The sequence below is a fragment of the Ovis canadensis genome, chromosome 16 (assembly GCF_042477335.2).
Source record: "Ovis canadensis isolate MfBH-ARS-UI-01 breed Bighorn chromosome 16, ARS-UI_OviCan_v2, whole genome shotgun sequence".
In the NCBI taxonomy this organism is placed as follows: Eukaryota; Metazoa; Chordata; class Mammalia; order Artiodactyla; family Bovidae; genus Ovis; species Ovis canadensis.
In genome coordinates, this window is record NC_091260.1 from 41399267 (window position 1) to 41417834 (window position 18568).

Here is an 18568-nt window from a genome sequence, read left to right on the forward strand (position 1 = left end):
GAGAAATATTTTGAAATTATCTTATGTTAGAGAATTATATACAAACTTTTCTGATTTTTCATTGCCCATAAAAATGTGGTCAAACTAAAGTGGCCACAGTACAAATTCCTTCGGCTCTCACTATATAGTTCATGGAATCTATGTTGTGTTATGTTTTTTAAACATTCAGTTTGTCTAGCAGTATTGTTATGCATGATAATATTTTCACAAGCAAATATCAACATAATGTGTTTAAAGGGGACTTTTTTAAAGTACTAATTTATGCATTTACAAAACTGTTGAGAAACAAACTAGTGATGTTAAATAGAAAATTTGCACGGAGAACCAGGCTTATAGATTCCAAAGATAAATATCTACTGTATAGGTTAAAAGAAACCAAAAAACAAAGCTACCTACAATCAACAAAATATTAACCAGGAACTTAAGAAAATAGTGTATTCCCATTACCTGTTGCTAGTCGATGAAAAATTACTGGAATTGGCTCTGTAGTAACTAATACATCTTCATCATTTTCTGAACTTGAAACATATGTATTATCTGCAAAGAAATATAGACAACTAATAGCATAGTAACTTGAAAAAGTACAACCTTTATTAAAAACAATTAAGGAATAGCTACATCACTTCCAACACTCATGAGGTACACACTATTATCCTGATTTAATCTGGAAAAAAAATGAAGGAAATTACAGGTTTTCTTGCACATTAATAATGTACAAATTAATTATAAATGTTTTCTTTAAAGATGCTTGCATCTCCTGGAGAAGCACAGAGACTATTCAAACACATCTCTAACATTTTATGCAGTAATGGATCATTTGGAAGTGACTGGTTGCCTCAGCTGACAGAAGAACATCCTTTGCAATACTGGTATAAGTCTATGGCAATATCTGGGCTTCCCTGATAGCTCAGCTGGTAAAGAATCTGCCTGCAATGCAGGACACCCCGGTTCAATTTCTGGGTGAGGAAGATCCCCTGGAGAAAAGATAGGATACCCACTCCAGTATTCTTGGAATTCCCTGGTGGCTCAGACGGTAAAGAATCTGCCTGGAACATGGGCGATCTGGGTTCTATCCTGGGGTTGGGAAGATCTCCTGGAGGAGGGCATGGCAACCTACTCCTGTATTCTTGCCTGGAGAATCCCCATGGAGAGTGGAGCCTGACAGGCTATAGTCTATGGGGTCGCAAAGAGTCGGACATGACTAGCGACTAAGCACAGCACAGCACGTGATAATATCTGGGGCTTCCCGGGGGGCACAGTGGTAAAGAATCTGCCTGCCAGGTAGGAGACATCAGAGTCGCAGGTTCAGTCCCGGGGTAGGGAAGATCCCCTAGAGGAAGAAATGGCAAACTACTCCAGTATTCTTGCCTGGAAAATTCCAGGAGGAATCTGGCAGGCTACAGTAAAAGGGGTCACAAAGAGTCAGACAGGACTGAGCACAGCACATAGCACACACATGTTGTAACATAATACACAGTTGCTATATTTTTCGCTCACTGATGATTACAGGGCATCTGTGACACACAACTGTTCAACAAAGAGTTAAATAGACCATTAAATAATGGTCCTAAAATATGCTCATCAATGATGTATAAAAATGTAAACATATATATAATGAAAGTACAAAATACATCCAGCAAATATTAGAAGCCTGCATCAATTTCTGCTAGGAGAAATGAGTGTTCAGATGACTTATGAATACGTGATAAAAGAAACTTGAGCCAAGTTTTCATAATATTGCGTCAGTGCAGTGAGAGCTATCAAGCTAAGTCATTATTTCCAAAGATACATCTGTACAGTTTTTAGGCCTTGAGGAGTGAGTAAGTGAAAGTGATATGTATTCACAGTGTAGCCACAAAAGACTCTCAAGAGTTATAAAGCTTTAAGTTATTTAGGAAGGTGAGAGGAGATTGGGGGTGGGCTGGACTGGAAACCAAGTAGGTTTGCCTCATTACTTTGTTCTAATTACAAATTTTGCCTTATTTCTTTTTCAACTAGCATTTAGGAGGGTGTGAGATTTCTATGTTTATCTAGTGAGACCCCAGATTAAGAAACATATTTTATATGACTTTTAATTACTGTCTTGTCATATTAGGCGAAACTTTGCTTATCTGAAGTCTCTTCTGTGGGTAACCTCGCATGTTCAAGTGAGGATCAAAAGCTGCTCTAACCCCAGTTTTTAAATTTCTTAACCCTCATTCAGAGCCTCACTGATTCAAAGTTATTTGTATGGAATCAATTTAGTTAGGCTTTCCCCATGCAAAATGGATTCCCTGAAGCAAACTTGTGAAGAAAAAGAGCATTAAAACAACAGAAGCAACAGTTAACCACCAACTAGAAGAAAAGATACAGAAAAATTTGTAAAGTGGACACAGTATCATGGAATATCTTGGTGTCATGAAATGAGGAGGTTTCTGCTAAAGCATCAAGAAGCAAATAAATTAGAATTTTCTGTTTAAGAAAACAAGGAAGTCAATAATTCAATTTAGAGGATCAAATGGCTCAAGTGAGGTGTGAATCAAGAGAATATAATTTGGTAAATAAATGTTGCATAATACTAAAAGATAGGATTATGCATTCAACAAAACTGAAATTCAGCAAAATTGAATTATGCATTCAATTTTTAAAGAGATTTTCCACTGGTTTGTATTTGATTAGTATTTAAGCATCAGAACACTTCCCATTTCTGCTTTTGGTTTAATTTACCCAAACCAAAATGTTTTCAGTTTTAATGGATAACAGTATCCATTAAATCACCATTACAATACAACAGACCAGATCACAGAGGAATATCCAGGTCAAGAAGAGAAATGGAAGAGCAGACAAAGCACTTCAAATCTAGACTCTGCTACCAATTAGCTGTTGATCTCTTTAAATCTAAGCCACGTTCTGCTTAGTTATAAAAGGAAGAGGTTTGCTGATGGCGGAGCTTTGAGGAGCATCCCAGCTGTCTGAATGGATTCTGTGTTTTCTTTTGTTGTTGTTTAACTAACTATTTTTAAATCTTCCTCAAACTATTTTGACATCTGTAATAATACTCATCTTTGTTTAGACGTAGGAAAACAGTACACAAAAAGGGTAAACAATGCATTTAAGGTAACAGAATGAGTCAGTGAGAGACAGAATGCTTTCAAGCTCAAATTCCTTCTCTGCAATTCTCCTACTTGAGTTTAGGGCTGACAATTCCTTTTCTTTCTAAAAGCTTATGGCTCAGATGGTAAAGCGCTTGTCTGCAATGCAGGAGACCTGGGTTTGATCCCTGGGTTGGGAAGATCCCCTGGAGAAGGAAATGACAGCCCACTCCAGTACTCTTGCCTGGAAAATCCCATGGACGGGGGAGCCTGGTAGGCTACAGTCCATGGGATCACAGAGTCAGACATGACTGAGTGACTCCACTTTCTTTTCTAAAAGCTTCTAGGGACAATTAGGTTCTTTAATGTGTACATTTTGTCGAGAACCTATATAGATTCTTGTTAAAGGCTGTTACCAATATGAATATTTTCTCTTCTCTTCCCTTCCCTGCCAGACTATGCAAGCATTACTGGAAATTCTGTGCACAGAAGACAGATGAGTAGAGAGCTATGAAAACACGTGTTTTTAACCACTGCTTTTATTCTATTTCATTCTATTTCTAATTTAAGCCATCATGTAACTTCACAGAAATAATTACAGATAACTGTATTGATTTTATAACATAATCTGTATATTTCCCCCATATATGATATTCATATAAACCATCCAACCCAGTCAATTATCAATATCATCCTTATTTTAAAGATGAGGAAACCAAGAGTCAGAGAAATTAATTCACCCAAGTTATTTAAGTAATTAAAAGTTTACACATAGTGTAGTAAGTGGTGAAACTGTCTGAGTCCAAACACCAATGCTTTGCTATTTTTTTAATATCAAAAACTAGAGAAATGAGAGAATTCATACCCTCCAGTAGGCAAGTGTCCTAATTAAAGGTGGTAACCCACAAGAAAGAATTCTGCTGGTCTGTCACAACAGAGTCACAACCTATGATTTGTAACATACATGCAGGTGTGCCAAGTTGCTTCAGTCGTGTCCGACTCTTTGCGACCCGTGGACTGTAGCCTGCCAAGCTCCTCTGTCCATGCAATTCTCCAGGCAAGAATACTGGAGTGGGTTGCCATGCCCTCTCCAAGGGATCTTTCCGGCCCAGGGATCGAACACAGGTATCCTGCTTGACAGGCGGTTTCTCTACCACTAGTGCCACCTGGGAAGCCTGATTTGTAATATAATTTATTTTAAAAAACAGAAAATTGTCTACAGTATAAACTCCATGAAGAAGTACAGATAACCAGAAGGCTGCTCTATTTCTTCACTATTTTGAAAAGCCAGTATATATATTGCATTTATATACATGTCATTTTGTATACCTAAACCTTAAAGACCCTCTAAATTTTCATTTTCACAAAAACAAACTATGAAATGAATTTCAATAGATGGCACAGGTAACTTAATAGGTTAAATTATAAAATAGCAAATCTGCTCCTAAGGAAATAAATAAGATGGTATAATCTTGAATTGGGAACATTATGCTGATACATGTTCATAGGATAAAAAAAAAATTCTGTACTGCATTTTCAAACTTAAATGATAAGATAATCATTAAGCCATAAATTCAGAAAAAGTGGGGGGGGGGGGGAAGCCTGAGGAACAGTATCAGAAGGAATTAAGAAAAGTACTATTAAGATTACTGAATTTAGAAATTAGAAGCAACATAAAAGAGCTATTTGTTTGAAATAATTTTAAAAACAGACAAACATTTTAGAAGAAAAACAAATGGGGGGAAAGATAAAAACAAATATAAAATAATATAAATAAGGAAGGGGAAATAATCACAGAGATGCAGATTTTTAGATTTAAGATTGAATACTATTAAAAAAAACTTATTGCTAAAGGAAATTTGGACATTTTTCCAACATAGTGAACCTTCAGGAAGAACACATGTTAAAAAATGGCTAAAGAAATAGAAAAAAAAAAAAAGAAGAACAGATCACTAATCATGGCAGAAAGATATAACTGCCCTAGAACAATCTCTGAAAACATACCAGGCTCAGACAGATTTGCTAGCAAGTTCTATCAAATGCCAAAGAGCAGTTTAATCTCTTCAGCAATCTGAAGTCTTTAATAACAGAATATATGACAAAATACACATAACTCTTATAGAGCAACATTAAAATATTTGCTAATATAAACGTCACCTTTTGTTCAGAGGAGAAACCATATATGATACCTCATTTGATGCCAAACAAGAATTGGATAAACTGCAAATATTCATTCTTTAAAAAGAAAAAGCTTGGTAAATGAGAAAAGGAATGATACCTGCTTTTCTGAAAGCGACTAGAAGCAAGCTCACTAATTTTGAGAAAAGGAAGGAAGCTGCCAACTTTCATATTTATTATTAAAAATCATTCTGGAAGTTCTGGCTAGTGCAAGAGGAGAAAAAATACAGGTATGAATACTGGGAAGGAAAAGCAAGCATATAATTTATATATATATATGTATATATATATATTTATGTGAAAAACCAAGCATATTAACTGAACTCCTAGTACAAATAACTAGAATTAAATTTAATAATGGGGGAAATATTATCACAGTAATATTTACTTTGAAGAAAGCTCCATAAAAATACTGCTACTACTTCTTCTCCAGAAGTATCTTCAGAAGTGACAGGAATCAGAACTGAATTAGAGTCTTGGTTACCAGCAAAACTACACGGCCTTGGGGAATATTTAGCCTCTCTCGGCATACTTCTTCACGTATAAAACGGCATGATAACACTTGTTCTGTCTATACATAGACTATATTTAGAATAAATTCAATCATGAAAATACTTGGTTCTACCCCCAAATTCGCCGATCCTCTCTCTCCATCTTCATGTTTTATTTATATACTTTTTTAATAAATTAAATTATATTGGAAATTCACTACTAACTTGCTTCATGAATAAAATTCAATTTTAAAAAAGCACCAATGATAACCAATACTTTATTTTCAATTTCAATTTCTGTATACCGTAGTTCCAAGTGGGGCTCTTGTATGATAAGAAAAACCAGAATGATACCCTGTGGCCACAAGAGGGAGCTAAATATTTGGCTTCCTTAATTAAAGGCACCGTCATATTTCCTACCCTACAGAATAATTCACTTACTGTCTTCAATTGGGCTTTGATTTGTGGCATTATTTCTATCATCTTGACTTAGAAGTCCTGCATCACTCATGGCTAACATCTCTAGAAGCTATCTCAGATGAAACACACGATAATTATATTTACAATAAAAAGTTGAAGGCGGGAGGAGAAGGGGACAACAGAGGATGAGATGGTTGGATGGCATCACTAACTTGACGGACATGAGTTTGAGCAAGCTCTGGGAGTTGGTAATGGACAGGGAAGCCTGGCATGCTACAGTCCATGAGGTCGCAGAGAGTCGGACATGACTGAGCAACTGAACTGAACTGAACGATAAAAAGGTAGGGCTTTTATTTTCCTAACAGTTAAGCAAACATTCAGCATCAAAAGCATACTATATCATAACGGAGAGGGCTGATTGCAAAATCATCCAAAAACTTTTTTTCTTTATATAGTTCATGTCTTGGTTCTTCCAATAATATCTGCCTAGAATACTTTTGATACTGTTATTAAAAATAGGTATATATTTAATAATGAATAACTCTCCTTATAAAATTGTACAATAGTTTTATAGAATGCTACACTTAAAATATATGGAGATCATAGCAAAGTAACTGTAAGGGAATTTGTGATTTATGAAAATTATTTTTAAATATTAAATTTGATCTTACAAAAAGGTTAAATGCAGAATGTAAATTGCTACAGAAAATACTTAGGTTAAAAGCTAAAGAAATAAATTTTACAATATTCTGACACCACATTAACTAATTATTTTTTTAAATATTTAAAATACATATAATCAAAATTATAGCGATCTAATTTTATACAGAAATTATGATCTCAATATACATAGTAAATGAACAAAATAGTTAGATTAAAATAGGAATTAGAATTATGGCTTTAACTTATAACACACATAGGTCAGTTTGGTAATCATCAGATTTTATTAGGAATGAACACTGGAGTAAAAAGTATATATATGAAATCTAAGCAGATAAAATGTGCTAATCTTTTCTACAGTGTATGATAAACAATAGATTCCTGCATTACACTTTTTGGGGTAAACTGTGTGCTTAGTTGTTTCTGATTCTTTGTGACCCCATGGACTGTGGTCTGCCAGGCTCCTCTGTCCACGGGGATTCTCCAGGCAAGAATACTGGAGTGGGTTGCCATGCCCCCCTCCAGGAGACATTCCCAGCCCAGGAACCGAACCCATGTTTTCCGCATTGAAGAAGGATTCTTTACCATCTGAGCCACCAAGGAAGCCCTGGAATACAGGAGTGGGTAGCCTATCCCTTCTTCAGGGGATCTTCCTGACCCAGGAATCAAACCAGGGTCTCCTGCATTGCAGGAGGAGTTTCTACTAGCCGAGCTACCCGGGAAGCCCTAATCAAGACAGTTTCAATCTTCACTAAGTCTACAGTGCTCATGCTCTTACTCAAGATAAAATTATACATATCATTTGTGAGAAAAGAACTAAAGATAAACAAATTTTGTTCATATCTTCAAATTATTATGACACATGTTGGCAAACACACCCTGGGCTCTGGTGAGATTACAGTGAGTCCAGAAAGTAAGACTGAACATGGCCTTGAAGAAAGACACTGGTTTGATGCATAAAAAAATGAATCTATAGTGATCTTACATTCTGCTTTTTATGCACAAGTGTTTGTGGACCTAGTAATTGATTTCAGGACACACAGGGAGGACAGCTGTGCATATGTAACAAGCCTAGTGCAGTCTAGCGGGACGGTCCACGGGCTCTGGACTACTGGGTTCAAATTACAGCTCTTCCCCTTAATAGCACTGTTATCATTCATCTGTAAAATGGGGATATTATGGTAACAATCTCATAGGGTGGTTGTAAGCATTGTTTAATTATATATACACTTAGAGAAGCCTTCCCTGGTGGCTCAGATAGTAAAGACTCTGCCTGCAATGTGGGAGACCCAGAATTGATCCCTGGGTCAGGAAGATCACCTAGAAAAGGGAATGACTATCCACTCCAGTATTCCCGCCTGCAGAATTTCACGGACGGAGGAGCCTGGAGGGCCACAGTCTGTGGGGTTGCAAAGACTAGGACACAACTGAGCGTGTTATCACATACACATAGACTTAGAGAAATTGAGAACGGCCTGTTATTTTCAACTATTACTATTACTTTTAGCTGTTATTTTAGCTGTTGCTCCTGCCTATTATTTTTAGGTTATGAGAAACCAAATGATTTCCCCAAACCAACAACTAAACCAGTTTAGAGAACATTTATTTCAACTATAATGAAGTAAGTACATAGGCTGGCACTATCATATGGGCTTAAAAAAGAAAGAATAGTTTTCACAGGGAAACTGTTTTGATTCTGGATTGCATCTCAAGTAAGACATGTACCTAGCAGGCAATCAATAGAATTATATCTTTAAGTCTTCCCCTGCCAGTGATTCACCCCTGGATATATTTAAATACATTTCACATCTCCAGAAGTAAAAATATGCAAAGGAATCATGGCATAAATATTTGTAATAAAAAGAAAAAAAAACATACCTGGGTAATCTTCAGATACATGTACTGAATAGGATACACTGTTAAAACAAGGGGCGGGGGGGAGAGAAAAGACAGGCTCAAGTTACTACTAAGGTAGACATGCTTTTACACAGTAAAAAAACAACCTCAGGTTACTCATTAATTTATACAGACACAAGTATAAACAGAAATCAAGATGGATTAGAAAACATCTTTGATATTTGACATAGGAATCTTACAGATTTTTTTAAATACATGACATAGTAATATAAATCTTTTGTGATACTTTTTTTAGTATAGCTAGGTCTTTTTATCTCAGCAGTGTCTAACATTCAGTTCTTTATAACCATGTGCATTGTTTGTGTAGGTTTTATCAAATCATCTTTTCTTACCAAAAATGAAGTATTCTCCCATGTAGTATGGCACTTAAGGATCTAAACATATATAAATTTAAACATTTATTTTTAATATTGCCTTTTCATAATATGTTGTTCTTTTTGAAACAGGTCCTTTACTTTAAAGAATTAACAAAATGGTGACAGTGTAACTAATAGGTATTCATAAACCTATCTCTCATCATCACCATATATAGTAAATAAACTACGTCCTGTACTCAGAAGGATTGGGTTGTTTTTAAAATCACTTTTAACAACTCCATTCTCGGTAACCTCACTGTTTCATTGTACTTATCTCATGACACATGGGGATTTGTCATACTTCGTTTATTCTCCTTTATCAACTAGATTGCAAGTCACTTGAAATTAAGGTCCATCGATATTTGTATTTTCAGCACAGTTACCTATGCTAGACACATATGCATGATATTCAGCACGTATTCAGTATTAGCTTTTTGGATGGATCAGTACGGCTGCCACTTGTCACAGAAAAGTCAAAACTGAGCCAAAATAACTACCTGTTCAGACCAAAAATGATCAATTGTCTTTGAAGAAACTTACAGAATACAGACCCTATATAAAGTATCATTCACAAAGTCAATACAGCCAAATTACTTGACATATTAACAGATAAAAAAAAAACTTGAACCTACTTCAAGAAAAAATTTGACTCGTGTATGAGATTGCTCTCAATAATGTTAAAACAGTAAATAAGTATGGTTCAGGATGTGAAGGAAAATCTAATCTCAAGAAGAAACAAATACAAAGAGACAATCAGGGTCTTGTGGGACACTAACAACACAGCAAATCAGAGCTTTATATAATCGGAGCTTTAGAAGATGAAAAGAGAGAATAATGCAGAAAAATAAAGCTGAAAATCTCCAAATCTGGGTGAAAGACATAGACATGTAAACTGAAGAAGCTCAGAAAACTCCGAACAGGATAAGGGCAAAGACATCCACTTCCAGGCACACATAATCAAACTGCTGAGAAACGAATACAAAGAGAAAAATTTCACAGAAGAGAGACAAAAGGCACATGACAGACAGGGAAATAAGAATCAATGTTAAGTTTTTGTAAGAAACTACAGAGGGGCTTCCCTAGTGGCTCAGAGGTTAAAGCTTCTGCCTGCAATGCGGGAGACCTGCGTTCGATCCCTGGGTCTGGAAGATCCCCTGGAGAAGGAAATGGCAACCCACTCCAGTATTCTTGCCTGGAGAATCCCAGGGACAGAGGAGCCTGGTGGGCTATACAGTCCAAGGGGTCGCAAAGAGTCCAAGGGGTCGCAAAGAGTCGGACATGACTGAGCGACTTCACTTCACTTCACAGAGGACACAGGACAGGAGAAACGTAGAGCAGGGGCGGCGGCGGGAGGAGGGGACGGGAAGCAACAGCTGTGAACCAAGAATTCTTTATCCAGGCCATAAATCTGTCCAAAGTGAAGACCAATAAAGAATTTTTCAGATAAAGGAAAATTGTGGAAATATGGCTCAGCAGACTTAAAGTATAAGAAATCCCAACCAAATTTCTCCAGGCTAACTGAGAATTAGAATTTCAAATACCCAGAAGGAATGAAGAGCACCAGAAACTGTCATGCTTTGTTTGACAAAATATAAAAGACTGTATTTCTCATAATGTTTTAAAAATACACATGGGTGTTTAAAGTAAAAATTCTGCACTGTGTGATTTATAACATGTAAATGTAGTACCCATGGCAGTCACCGAATAATATGCGGGAAGGGTTACACGGTCATATATAGCTTCAAGGTCCTTACTCTTACGGGAAATGGTATAATATTAACCCTAAATAATACCTCTAAGAAATTGTAAGAATATACATTGTAATTCCTAGAGCAAGCCTAAAACAAGATTAAAGACAATAATAAATTACATGGAGTTCTAAAATCATCCTGGAATCTTTAATCCCAAAGAAAGCAGGAACAGAAGAACAAAACACAAGGAACAAATAGAAAACAAATACTAAATGGTATGAATCCTACCATAGCAAGAATTGCCTTAAATGCCGATGGACTAAACACACTGAATAAAGGGCAAAGATGGATAGATAGATTTTAAAAAGCCAGATCCAATTCCACGCTGTCTTTAAGAGATCCACATTAAATAAAGACACAGGTAGATTGAAAAATTTTTAATGGAAAAGATATACCATGCAAACGGTAAGCATAAGAAGACTGAAGTGTTTAATAACAAAGACATCAAGACAGACATGAAGATATCATTCATAATGCTATCATTCATTAATCCAAAAGGATTAATGAATTAATCCAAAGGATTAATCCATCAGGATGAAGGCACAATAATCACAAATGTGTATATACCTAATAACAGAGCTTCAAAACACGTGAGACAAAACCTGACAGTATTAAAAGGAAAAACAGACAATTCAACATAGTATGAGACATTGACAGAACCACTCCCCTCCAAAAAAGATCATTAAAGACACAGACGATTTGAAATACATTTTCATAGAAAATTACAACCACAAAAGATATTCAAAAGACTATCTTTTTCTCTTTAGATACACATGGGTAAAACATCCACCAAGGTAAGTCACATACTGGGCTATAAAACTAGTCCTAATAAATGTGAATGCATAGATGTTCAGGGTTCACTAGTTTATATCCTGGTCTTCCTGGCTCATCTTGTCCTTAAAACACTAAATCTTAAGTCCTCAAAAAAGCCACTGCCTTTTAGAATTTGTGACTGGACTCTGTTACCTTCGCCACAGGCAATGCAACTCTGCCAGTCAAGCCCAAGTCTCCAGGACTCCACCAGTCAAATCCCTGGCATGTTTTTCTAGTCCTTAGAAAGTAATTAGTCAGGGACAAGAAAGACTAAATAAAGAGGACAGTAGGAAAGAAAGATGGTTAATACGAGACCAAGCACTGATATGCCGGTTCTTTCATAAAGCATATTTAATTGTTCAATTAATTCAAGAAGCATTTCTTGGTAACTGCTAAAAGTCAAACACTGTGTTAATCCCAAATAAGATTCGGGTAGAAAAAAAGTGACTAAATAATTAATTCAGAGGGAAACAAAGAATATGAAATATAATGACTATGACAGAACAAGAAATCTGCACATTTTAAAGCACATCAGACTTTTTTTTTTGCTTTTTATTTTTAAATAATTATAGAGTCACATGAAGTTACACAGATAGTGCAGAGAAGCCTCATGTTTCCCCACTGATTACATCTTATGTGCCGATAATACAACATCAAAAGGAGGAAATCGACACTAGTGTTATGTCATTTGTTCACATTTGCATCATGTACCCACTATCGCAAATCAAGACAGAACGATTTGATCACTCACCATCTCCCTCTTTAGAGGCATACTTATTTGCCTTTATACCTACATCCCTAAACCCAGGCAGCCACTAATCAGTTCTCCATCTCTGTAATTTTGTCAGTTCAAGATTATTATTATGTAAGTGCAATCAGCGTATGAAGCGTAGCAGTATTTTAGGTAAAATTAGTATTTCGAAAAGATTACTATGATTGGAAACATTTAGGATAGACTGAAGAGGAGAGGGATCGAATTAAGTAATAAAATATGAGCAAACATCAGTGGGGAGGTATGTAATGGGAAGGAGAAGCAGGAACAAATGGCAGATGCTGGACCCCAGCCAAGAGCCCAGCTTTGGGCCCTGAATCAAATGCCAAAAATTAGAAGATAAAATAACCATGCCTCAGACAAGATGGAGGAAATATATACTATGACCCCATGTGAATTCATCTTCCCACAATTCATTTCCTTACCATGGAACGATACTATGTGGAAAGGAAATTATGGATGACCAGGGCAAACCTTTATCTGGCAGTACTATGTGACAGAAGCCTGGGAATTCGCCAAAGATTATGCTCAGCACTGAGCTGAATTGACTCCCAACAGCTTACCATCTCAACCTACGGCACTTGGATTCATTTTTCATCCGAATCAATGTTTAGAACCAAAAGGAAGTCTTAGTACAGTCCCATGCCTATCTTCAATTAGGGAGACTGCTGTGGTTAGGCCAAGCAAACTGGATCAAATTCCAACTTTGAGCTGGGTGGCATAAGAAAAGTAATTTCTATACACTCAGCTCCCATCTCTTTTCAGTAAAATGGGGGAATCCAGATCTACCTTACCAGCCTGCTGTGATGATTTAATGGCTTAACAGGTGTAAAGCCCCCAGGACAATGCCAGACACTAGCAGCAGGTGCAGAGTAATTTTAGCTTCCAGTACAAGCAGTGAAAATTTACAGAAGTGAAATTTTACATGAATGAATGTTCTCTGGGGAATTCAATTTGTTCAAAATCAGAATATAATGCATTATTTTTTCAGAGACCAAAGCTAACATGGGTGATTTTATTTTATGGTTGTATTATCCTCATGATATTAGAAGACATTCCCATGTTCATGATCATGCCTAATTTTTCAAATACAAAATAGAGAACAAAAGCCCTACAAAATGATTCATCAGCTCCTGTGATGTATAGCATCTTCAGGGTTGTACACCAGAAGGAAAATCACTAGGGCTGTAAAATCTGGATCAGTTTCACTTACAGAGTCCTTAGGGAAACAATCTAATAGAAACAGACATGGATGATTAAAGCTAAAGGACGTAATAGGTAGGGCTAAAAAAAGAACAAAGAACCAAGCTTAAATAGATATGAGAGTAAGTGTAGCAACATGCAGTTCATAATAAATGTTAAAGCATGCCAAAAAAAAAAAAAAGAGAGAGAAGTGAAAGTGAAAGACGGTGAGCATGAGAAGGAAGAAAAACTTGGAGCAAGCTCTGAAATCTTATTTTTAAAAATGCCTTCAGATATTTGGAATTTGCTCAATTACAAATATACTGAGGTGCTTTGACAGAGAAGTTCAAGTCCATCGATAAGTATTTGGCATATACTGAATGCACCATACTAGGTTCTTAATATCACAAGTTTAAAACTACAATCTATAAGTTATTTGTATTATCTCAATAATTTTTTAATAAAATGGTTGCTTCTGCCTCTTATTGCTCTGACAGCATCTATCCTAAAGATACCTTCAAATAGTCAAGAGCCTCTGGAGCAGTTCCTGGAAGAGCCCTCTTAGATGTTAAGTATCTACCTAATCTTGTACTTTGTTTACATATTTGTTTACTCCTATAATTAAATTGTCAACATCCGCTGGATCATCGAAGAAGCAAGAGAGTTCCAGAAAAACATCTATTTCTGTTTTATTGACTATGCCAAAGCCTTTGACTGTGTGGATCACAATAAACTGTGGAAAATCTGAGAGAGATGGGAACACCAGACCACCTGACCTGCCTCTTGAGAAACCTGTACGCAGGTCAGGAAGCAACAGTTAGAACTGGACATGGAACAACAGACTGGTTCCAAATAGGAAAAGGAGTACATCAAGGCTGTATATTGTCACCCTGCTTATTTAACTTACATGCAGAGTACATCATGAGAAATGCTGGGCTGGAGGAAGCACATGCTGGAATCAAGATTGCCGGGAGAAATGTCAGTAACCTCAGATATGCAGATGACACCATGCTTATGGCAGAAAGTGAAGAAGAACTAAAGGGCCTCTTGATGAAAGTGAAAGAGGAGAGTGAAAAAGTTGGCTTAAAGCTCAACGTTCAGAAAACGAAGATCATGGCATCTGGTCCCATCACTTCATGGCAAATAGATGGGGAAACAATGGAAACAGTGGGTGACATTATTTTTCTGGGCTCCAAAAATCAATGCAGATGGTGATTGCAGCCATGAAATTAAAGGATGCTTACTCCTTGGAAGGAAAGTTATGACCAACCTAGACAGTATATTAAAAATCAAAGGCATCATTTTGTCAACATAGGTCCGTCTAGTCAAGGCTACGGTTTTTCCAGTGGTCATGTATGGATGTGAGAGTTGGACCGTAAAGAAAGCTGAGCACTGAAGAATTGATGCTTTTGAACTGTGGTGTTGGAGAAGACTCTTGAGAATCCCTTGGACTGCAAGGAGATCCAACCAGTCCATCCTAAAGGAGATCAGTCCTGGGTGTTCATTGGAAGGAATGATGCTGAAGCTGAAACTCCAATACTTTGGCCACCTGATGCGAAGAGATGAGTCACTGGAAAAGACCCTGCTGCTGGGAAAGATTGAAGGTGGGAGGAGAAGGGGATGACAGAGGATGAGATGGTTGGATGGCATCACTGACTCGATGGACGTAAGTTTGGGTAAATTCCAGGATTTGGTGATGGATAGGGAGGCCTGGCATGCTGCAGTCCATGGGGTCGCAGAGTCAGACACGACTGAGCGACTGGACTGAACTGCTCTCTAACACCACCTTTCCCTCCTCTGCCGTGTGCTTCCAGCTCTCCCATGCAGGTCACCTGCCTGCCTCCCTCCACCAGGTTAACTCATGCCGGCCATTCTCTACTCCCAGCCCTGGGCTCTGAGTGCTGCTGAAAGGACAGAGGAACTAAATCCAGCGGCACACCACGTGGAATATGACGCCAGCTACGCACAACTGGCTCAGTGGCCCCCAGAGCCCACCGCTCACACACTCCTTTGCTGCTTCTTCTCTGTAGTCTTTTCAACCCCCCACATCTTTCCAACACCTTCTAACTATCAATACTTGCCCTTTCACAATGCACATTAAGATACAACAGACGATCATACGGTTACTCCCTCAAGGCATTCTCTTGACTGTTTCTCCACCAACCACCTACAGGCTCATACTTCTCTTCTGGCATCCAGAAAGAAGGAAATCTCCTTCCTTTTATCTAAGGCTAACACATCTACATGATTTATAGATCCCATAAGCTCACAGTCCATTTGGTACCTTTCTTGATTAATTTAGTCTAACAATGACATCATTTCAAATTAATCAAAATTTGTAATTATGCAACTGAGAAGAGATCTGCCCACAAAGATATTAACGGTAGTACCATTTAAAAAGAAAAAGTGCCCTCCAAACCATAAGTGCCAATAATAGGATTTTACCAACTATTACATACACACAATGTGATGCCTGGCAACTATGAAAAAATAATGGTGTAAAATAATATGTAATGAATGAGATAAGTGTTTCTGATACATTAAGGTACATACAAAAAAATCAGACTGCTGTAAACATATTTTCGTTAAAAATGTATAAATGCATGTCTACACAGATAGAAACATGGCTTGAAAAATAATGACAAACTTGAATAGTTGTTATCTCTTGGTAATTGGATGAAAGGAAACTCTACCGTTTATACTGTTCTGATCCTTACAATAAATGTATACTGTGTAAAAAGGAAAAACCTAGTAATGTTTAAGCTCTCCTTTTACCTCATAGCCTTTTTTCATCACTCTACTTTTCTTCTTAAACTTAAGTTTTTATAAAGAATAATCTAACCAGTCTTCACTAGCTATCAACTTTACAGGCACCTTAAAATCTGGCTTCCACTCTTACTGCTCCACCAAAATTCTATTTCTCCAGGTCACCGTCACCCTTTTTTATTTCTAGTTATTTTCTTACATGAATTCTCAGATGCAGTTACTAAAAACAAAGATATCATGAAACCCTCCTTCCTTGGGTTTTGAACTCCACTTCTCCCTGGGTCCCTGCTTGCTTTTGATGTCTCCTTAATCTCTTTCGATATTTCACATTTCATGTTGTTTTTGTACTTCAGTGCTTTCTGCTCTATTTTTTCAAATGAGTAATCTCAACTACATCCATGAGAGTCTCCCACCAGCCAGAAGCAGAAGACTCCAATATTCCCACTCTCTAAATCAAGCAGGCAGCTTCTTTTTTTTTTTCTTCACATTTTCAATAGGATATTCTGCTAGCAAATTAAACCCAACACATACAAAATAGAACTCATAGGCTTCTTCACATGAATTTTCAACTCAGCAGATTAAATAGCAAGAAATTCAGCGCAAACAGGAGCAGCAGCTGCTGTTAGGGAACTAGGGACCAATTTACCACTTGACCGTATTAGGGCATGAGCCCCTTGGCCACCTTCTGGAGCAGGAAAATTCTGATTCAGTAGATCTGAAGCGGAACCTGGGAGTGTGTATCTATACAAAGCACCCAGAGTGATTCCGATGAAGGTAAGCTCTGGATCTTGTTTTCAAAAACATACAAATACAGGTCCTATAGAATAAAATTCTAACTCCTTAGCATGTCTTCCGAGGCTCATCATGATCTGACCCATAAGTTCCTAACTAGCCAAAACCCTCACAAATACTCACAGACCTTAACATCCAACCACATCACGTTCTACCATTCCCCAGACAGGTCATCTTTTTCACACAAATGAAACTGGTTCCAGACTGCTGGGCTCTACCATTACTAACTGTGTGACAGACAGCTAGGTAACTAACCCTTCTCTGCCTCGGTTACCTGGTCTGTAATACCCATCTCTTAGGGCTGTTGCAAGGAGTAAACAAGTTAACACATGTAAAGCACTGAGGAAAAAAAAAAAAGACACCGAAGTCTTCTATAAACATTGGTTGCTTCATTAATAATATTATTTCAATGATTATTACTTCTATACATAGACTTATTTTCTGAGAACACACCCCCTCTCCCCTCAATATTCAATCTCAAAAGCAACTTCCTATGAAACTTCAAAAACTCGGGCAGACTTGGGTGTTTTTTCCCCATGTCCCACTTCACCTTGACCTTAACTGTCCTTAGAGTAAAGGTACAGACCAAACATTGTCATCTCCAAACCCCCACAGCTCTGCCACAGTAAATCCACAATTAAATAAATTCTGAATAAATGAACAGATCACATCTTTTTCCAAAATTACTTGAAAATAGACCATGCCATTCCTAGACAGAATACCTACCATGTAGTAGGCAGTACTCAAATGTTCGATAAAAAATCAGATCAGCAAATGCAGTAACCAGCGGTTCTCCCTGTGGGTACACACCACTGTACATGTGCCAGTCCCTTTCATCACATTCTTTTTACAGGCTTTTCGTGATGCAGGTTCTGAACACCCAAGTCATGGGTATTCTCTTTTCATTTTCGAATCTATACAATGAGGGTTTGATACTTAAAATTATTACCAGACCTGACAGCATGAGCTGAAATTCAGTGACACAGTATAGGAGAAGATCTCTGAGATGCTCTGAGAGATGGAAGCAACAGTTATGTTCATAAAAGAGTAGACATGTTAGATTTTCAAACTGATCAGTAGTTAAACTATTCTACTTGCCATGAGAAGGCTACACATGAAAAGTCTTTATTTAACTTACTCCTACCTTGAAAGTATGGAAGAAGGAATGTCAGTTCGCCTAGAAAAAAGAGGCAGGGGTATAGAAAATGTTCCAGGAAAGGAATAAGCATGCTTTATCCAAGGCCTTCAGTGAAAACCCTGTGAGTGTATATGCCCTCCCTTCTTCCATTCCACTCAACATGAAGACACAAACAGGTTGCTCTCACTCCAGAACAGAAGGCTCATCTTTCCCACCAAGGAAATACATTGTTGATACAAGGCAATTTATACCACACTTTGT

General features: G+C 37.3%; 1 protein-coding gene across 3 annotated transcripts in view; it reads right to left on the reverse strand.

The window, feature by feature from the left end:
* PARP8 (poly(ADP-ribose) polymerase family member 8) overlaps window positions 1-18568 on the reverse strand; it is a 192153-nt gene that overhangs the window by 83687 nt on the left and 89898 nt on the right. For all 3 annotated transcript variants that reach the window (XM_069556386.1, XM_069556384.1, XM_069556385.1), the window contains 2 exons: window positions 8699-8736; window positions 448-537 (listed from right to left, as the gene is read on the reverse strand). In XM_069556386.1, coding sequence (XP_069412487.1) covers window positions 448-537; window positions 8699-8736 — 128 coding nt within the window. The remainder of the gene's footprint in view (window positions 1-447; window positions 538-8698; window positions 8737-18568) is intronic.